At 46.8% G+C, this 6,824-nt stretch overlaps 1 protein-coding gene across 1 annotated transcript in view; it reads right to left on the reverse strand.

Moving 5' to 3' along the window:
- AGL (amylo-alpha-1, 6-glucosidase, 4-alpha-glucanotransferase) overlaps window positions 1-2,220 on the reverse strand; it is a 46,504-nt gene extending 44,284 nt beyond the window's left edge. Inside the window, 3 exon segments of the mRNA XM_054564903.1 lie at window positions 1,720-1,798; window positions 1,800-1,869; window positions 1,955-2,220. Of these exon segments, the coding sequence (XP_054420878.1) occupies window positions 1,720-1,798; window positions 1,800-1,869; window positions 1,955-1,956 (151 nt within the window). The 5' untranslated portion in view covers window positions 1,957-2,220.
- Window positions 2,221-6,824: the final 4,604 nt, after the last annotated feature.

The following is a 6,824-nucleotide window of genomic DNA, read 5'->3' on the forward strand; positions in this document are numbered from 1 at the left end:
CAGAAGCGTTTAAATTTGACTTTATAGATGCCAATCAATAAAAAGGGAAGAGATGGCTTGAGAAGATTATTCTGGCACGCCTATTCAGGCATAGGGCAGAGACACAGCAGGCTCTTCCAGAGCCGAGATGTTGGAAAAGCACCGATAGGGCTTAAAGAGAAATTGCAGATAAAGAGAAGAAATCATCAAACAAGAGTACAAAGTTTCTAGATTCAGAAACTATGAAGACGGAGACATCACTAAAGTCAGCAGGGAACCTGGAAAATAAAGAAGGTTTGAGAATGGCGAGGGGGTGGTTGTGACTTAAGCAGACCCAAGTGGAGCTGGCCTAAGGCCTTTCTATGTCATAATAATGGCCTAAGGCCAAGAATCTACAGCATATTAATGGCACAGGGCCAGAATGGATAGGAAAAGTGACCTATCAACATCTTATATCTATTTAGGAATTGAAAGTCATGCATTATTAATTTTGAGTCTCAAAACCCAGTCTGGTAGCACAGAAATTAATACCTTCATTTCACAAATAAAGAAATCAATGTTTAGAATGAATGTGACATGCCCAAAGTCAAACAGTGTGCGAGCAGAAGAACGAGGAAAAATTCTAGTTGCCTTCTCCTTCCGAGAAGCAAGCAGAGCTCAAAGCCCCTCTTCCAAAGGGGACCCCTAGCGGGGAGGCGGGGGCGGGTGGCTGCAGCTGAAGCCATGAGAACGTTCACGTCTTTGAGGGCAGGAGGGCAGAGAAGTAAAAGGGGGTTGCTCGCAGATACATGCAGTTAATAGGAGTGTGGGAGAAAGCGCACCCAGAGGCTCCGCCAAATTGACAGGAGTACTCAAGAAGGTGGGAAAAATAAAACGGGAAAAGTGCAGAGTCAGGAAAGCCAAAAATGGAGTAAGTGCTCAGTGATCTTCGCTGCCAAAGTTGGAAGATGAGGCTATGGAATGGAAGTGGCAACTCGATGGCTGAAATTTTTTTCAAAAATTTAACTCGAGATATTTATTGGGGGGGGGGTAATTCCCTCAAAATGTCTACCAGTAACAACATCCGCTTGGTGCACGAATAAAAAGGCATTTTATTTTCCATTCATGAAACTTCTATTTCACAAATTATATTTAACAGAATACAACAGAAACAAGTGTGAAATGTTTTTGATGTTTGAAAATTAAAAAGTCTACAAAAACAAAGCCTCTACTGAATTAGTCTTATAGAAATATAATTTGATATTTTAAATCACAGCTCAAATATATGTCGACATAATCTGATATTTCATTTTTTATTTTGCAAAAAAAATATTTTCAGCTTTTACCTTCTCCACATTTGAAAGGCTTTTGATAAACATAAATAACAGTTTACTTTTTGCTGTGATCTATTTTACTAATTCAAAATTCCAGTAAAGGAAAAGAGTAGAAGCTATAAATAAGCAAAGCTACAGCTATAACCAAAGTAAAATTACATATGAATTGACCAACTTCTGTCTTAAGTGGAAGTTAGCATGCAAAGAAAAATGGACTATTTTACCCCAGTTACAACATGACTGATACAAAATATTTTCAACTAAAATCAACTTTCATTACTGATTTTTTAGAACACAGCAGTCTTTGCACAAATGGAGTTTCAAAAGGCCTTTGGAAATTACAAACACCTTAAAGTTTTTAAAAAATGCAATAACAGCAATGAAGTAAAAAATTAAGACAGAGCTAATCAAACAACTTACTACTAACCTTGTTCAAGTCTGAAGAGGGTCTTTTCCAGCTTTTCCATCTCGTTCAGAAGTAAAATTCTAACCTGTTTACCGTGTCCCATTTTGGCTTCTAGAGGATTTGAAGTCTTTCAGCAGAATGAAAAGAACTCCACAGTCAAATGCGCAACCCCTGAAACAAACGCACAACAAAAAAAAATCAAGACAAAGAAAATAACCGTTATCTTAAACTCTAAAAGGCTGACAGCCACACTTACATGTTCTCAATGTGTTTTAACCCTAGCAGAGCAAAGAGAAAGAGTGAATCTTATCAATAAGACCAGAGAGGGCAAATTGATAGTTTCCACACTTGAAGCACAATATGAATGAAGCAAAAGTACTGTTGTATAGAGTCTTACAATTAAAAATAAAAAAACCAAAACCCAAACGCTAAAGTGGGCTCCCAGAAAATGCGTTTGAATAGCAGCCGGGTGGGTGGGGGGTGAAAGTCCCAGCCCCAGGCCAACCGGCTTGGTCGGCTCCAAATAGCACCTCTGCTCCTGGAGGTTGGCCCGTTCCAAGGGAACAGGTGGGAGATCGCCCCGTTCCCGAATTCGGGTCGGAAGCCACCAATGGGGAGATGGGACAGCGGGAAGCAGTTGCTGTCCCTGGAATAGCTGCGGTGGATATAGGCTATGCAGACGGAGCTATAGATAGCAAGAAGGCATGCCCCCCGGAGGCCAGCGGCATTCCTCGCACTTACACCGAGCAAGTTATACCCGCGGCTCCCGGGACACTGCGGGACCCGCCACCCCGGTGTTGAAGTCGGGGAGGGGACGCGAAGGAGCCGAAATTAAAAGCAGGCTGCCGGGGAGGCGCAGCGAGGAGCCCCACTCACGGAGGGCCGGGCGCCGTGAAGGGCAAAGGGAGGGGCAGCTGCAGCGGGCCCCGGCCCAGACCGCGGTGGGCGTGGCCCAGGCGGTGGGCGTGGCCCGGCGCGGTGGGCGTGGCCGAGGGCTAGTCCGGGAGTCCGCCTCGCTCTGGTCCCCGCTGAGACCCTTTGCGCCCCCGGGCCTCCAGCGCTCTCTCCCCGGGTGGCGGCGGACAGCTTTTCTCGTCCACTTCCGGAGGCGCCGGGCCCCCTAGTCTCGCGAGAGCGTGGGTGCGGCGCGCCGGTGCATCGAGGCAGCTGCTGCCCAGGCATCCGGCCACTCGCTTTTCTCTCCCTGCGGGGCGGGTGCGACGGCCGCCGGGTGCCCCTCCTTTCACAGCCTGGGCGCCGCTGAGCCCTCAAGGCGGCGGGGGAAGGCGGCGGGGAAGGCCGCGAGCCAGCCTGAGCTGCCCTGCACTGTCGTTTTGCGGTTCGGCAGGATGGTAGGGGCAAGCGACCTCGCTTCCGGGGCCGCTTCCACCACATGTTTTGTGTCTTGTTTTTTTTTTTTTTTAATTTTTATTTTTTTCCCATGGCCTAAGTCTGCTTGGCCTAAGTTGTCCGAGCCTTGATTTCCCCTGGCTCCATCTTCGATCATGTATTCACCACCTCTGGTCCTATCACGGGGCCAACTCCCTAACGCAGCCGCGGAAGGACTAGGTAGGTGAGGGGCGGCCAGGTAATGACCGACCAGGGCGCGCACCACCGGGGTTCCCGGTGTGTGCCCCGAAGGTCGAAGATCCTGGGAGATCAAGGATCTCTGCTGCCTGTAGCTGCCCATATTTTAGGCCAGAAGCTCAGGATATGGTCCAGACGCCGATGGAGATTTTAGGGAACCCAAGGGGAAAAGGAAACTCGTCATCCACAGTCTTTGAGGGCACCCGAGGCTCGTGAGAAAATGGACCGAAGGGTTGGAGGGTGGAGCTGAATCTTGCTTTGTTCATTGTGACCCTACTGTAGGCTAAAAACTAAGGGTCCTGAAATGTGTGCTTTGGTAGGTTTCTGAGAATGACTGGTTGCCAATGGTGCACATCTGAGTCCGGGAACGCGCACCTCATCTGTTCGTACTAGTTACTCAGTTAATATGGAGAACCTAGGCTTCGCCAGACACACAGGTGCTGTGGAACCCAGCAGGGAAACAAAGTCACGGCCCTCGTGGATCTCCTACCTTTTGTTGGTGGTAGGCAGATAGACAATAAGTGAATTATACGGGAGAATGAGGGGTTGTGAGAAAGCAGAGAAGGGAGGTGTGGAAGAGGAGGGTGTGCAAATAAGAATACAACAGTCCGGAAAGGACTTGCTGGCGAGTTGACATCTTATTCCAAACAGAAAGAAGGAAGAGGCCGCCCAGGGTGGAAGGCCGGGTACACAGGTACCAAAGTGTGAAGGCCACGTGGTGGGAGCATATGTGATGAGTTCGGGGAGGATCTGCCTGTGGCGGAGTGAAGAAGAGAGTGGTGAGAAATTAGGGGAGGTAGGCGGGGTGGGCAGCCAGACCTTGTAGGGCCTTGTAGGCCCTTCTGGGAAAAGGAGCCACTGGAAGGTTGTGAGGAGGGGAGCGGCCTAACTGGATGGCCCTTTGAGAAAGATCCCTGCAACTTCAGGGGGAACAGCTAAATAAACTGTGGGGTGTGGTATGGAAGGAAGCAAGGAGGCCGGTTAGGAAGGTATTTCAAATACACATGCAAGAGGGGCAAGTGTGTGGGAAAAGTAGGTATAGCAGTGGAGGTGGCAAGAAGTTGTTGAATCGTGGATCTCTTTTGAAGGCAGAGCCTACACAATTTGCTGCTGATGGGAAGAAAGAAATTGAGTGTGATTGCAATGTTTTTAGCCTGAGCAATCAGAACATTACCGTCCCATAGAAATATAATGCGCCACCTAGGTAATTACAAATTTTCAAGTTGCCATATCACAAAAGGTAAAAAGAAACAGGCACAATTTATTTTAATAATATATTTTACTTGGTGTATCTAAAATATTATTGCAACATGCAATCAATAGAAAGAGTTATTAATAAGATACTTCAGATTCTTTTTTCACACTAGGTCTATGGAACGGGATGTGTATTTGGCACTTCCCATTGTCTTGATTCCGATAGCTACATTTCAGGTGGATGCGTAGAAGCAGCTGACATTGAAAGAGGAAGAAAATGGTGGGGTGGGCGTGGAGGGTGCGGTTCAGGAGTTTGGTTGTAGACTGTCAAACGTCCAAGTGGAGATACCGAGTTGTATCACTTGTAGCCCTGGTCTCAAAGGTAGTGTTTTCAAATTGTGAGCTGTAACCCACTGAGGGTTGGAAAAAATCCTTTATTAGTTGCGATTTTTCAAAATAAAATAGGAAAGACCTGAATGCAGCACATCTGGTGAGAGTATTATTTCACAAAGCTTCCGTTTCTGTGACTTACATTGTGATGGGTCTTGTATTCCTACTGGGGATCATGGTTAAAAGCAAGTTTGGGAGCCTCTGCTCTAGAGTGTATGCTGCGTACAATGCAAATTCCTAACTCATAATCCTAAAATGCTGCCTGGGTTTGAATCCCAGCACTGCCACTAGCTAGCGGTGACGCTTTGGGAGATACTCTACCTCTCTGTGCTTTGGTGTTTCCAACGCCAAAGTGAGTACCAACGCTGGAGCGGAGTGGGCCCCGACCACGGTGGGAAGCGCAGTTGACGCCCGGCCATCCGGGGCTGTTCTCCGGGCGCCCGAAGTGGGCCGGTCCCGCAGCAGAGCTCTCACCGTAGCGCCCAGGCCGTCAGCTGGGAACACGCAGTAAAACAGATCGAAGAACACAGTAGTGAATTATTCTTACATAAGTGCTTGAATTTGGAAAGATTTGTTAATTTAAATGACCTTCATCGTGGAGATTTCATATTGTGAAAGTGAAGGATGTTAAGTCATGGACACATGATTTAATGGGCTGTGCCACTAAGATTAATTTTACAAGTACATAAGTTTTTCCTGTTTTTTTTGTTTTAAATTTAGGGAAGTCACACTTGTGTGCTATTTGTGAAGTTCTTGGGATGCCAGTGAGTTTGCCGTCTTGGGCCCCAGTGGTGCCGTGAGCAGCCTTCGTTTGGGGGAACATCTGTCATGTGTCTGTCTTGTGCGCGACAGAGATCTATATATACACAATCATCTCAATGCTGGCATTTCCAGGAGGAAAATATCCTTGAGGAGCATCCAAGGGATCATCTCAGCTACTCGGCGCGACTCCGGTGTTTTCTGAAACATCGGTGCTAACAGTGGGGGGAGGGCTGTGGTCAGAGGTGGCTCCTCTGGCTGCGTTTGTAGGGGTGTGTTTTTCTGAAAGGAAGGACTTTATTTGAGGTATTACTTACAGTTAGGTCCCAATCCTGTGATCTGCTGGGTCTGAAGTGGGCGGGGCTGCCTTTTTCAGCTTTTATAATCTTCAGTATATTCTGCGTCTGTTACTTTGTGGTGACTGTGTACCCATGTTATTATTAATTTTCTTTTGTAAAACTTAGAGTTGTGTTCCCAAAATCCCTTCTAAGTTGAGCAATTTATTCTCTGCACTTTGAAATGTCCAGAGAGAGCCAGCCGGTGAAGAGAACAAGGGAAGTAGGAAGGGAAATAGAAGTCAGAGAAGTAGGAGGATCTGAACGTGAGGGTATAGGGGGTGGAAAACCAGAGAGAGATTTTTCCGAAGGGAGATAGTACAACATAAATAAAATGGACTTAGGAGAAGACATACCTCAGACTAGTTTTAAGCTCTCTGAATCACAATGGATTCATTCATAAATGGAGAGAACGCCTCATTTGAGGGGTCCATGTGAAATTAGGTGAGATATCGAAAGCAATGAGAGTGTCTGTTATAGCACTTAGCCTGCCTGTGGCTTTTATAAGTGGTAGCCTAGAAAAAGAAGAGGCGACAGATAGTCGTCTTGCTGGGTCAAGCATGGCAGTTGGACAGATCAGGGTGTGAGGGACACAGACAGAATCAAACGGTCCCTCACACCAGGAAGAGAGAGTTGACAGGTGGATCCAGAGAACATAGTCAGCCCAAGATTTGAGCCTAAAGTATAGAAAACAGAGGAAGGGCAGAACCTAAGAACCACGTAAGAGTGAGTTGGTGTGCAATCAATATTTGCGGTTGAATTTATTGAGATGTACATATATGGAGGTACATTTAGCTGTAGTTCTAGTTAAACAAAAAACAGAAAACAAATCTTGGGCCCTTAGAGCTTGCGGAAGGAAAG

Source organism: Pteronotus mesoamericanus, unplaced genomic scaffold, assembly GCF_021234165.1.
Source record: "Pteronotus mesoamericanus isolate MK-2021 breed Mesoamerican mustached bat unplaced genomic scaffold, CSHL_Meso_final scaffold_99, whole genome shotgun sequence".
NCBI lineage: Eukaryota > Metazoa > Chordata > Mammalia > Chiroptera > Mormoopidae > Pteronotus > Pteronotus mesoamericanus.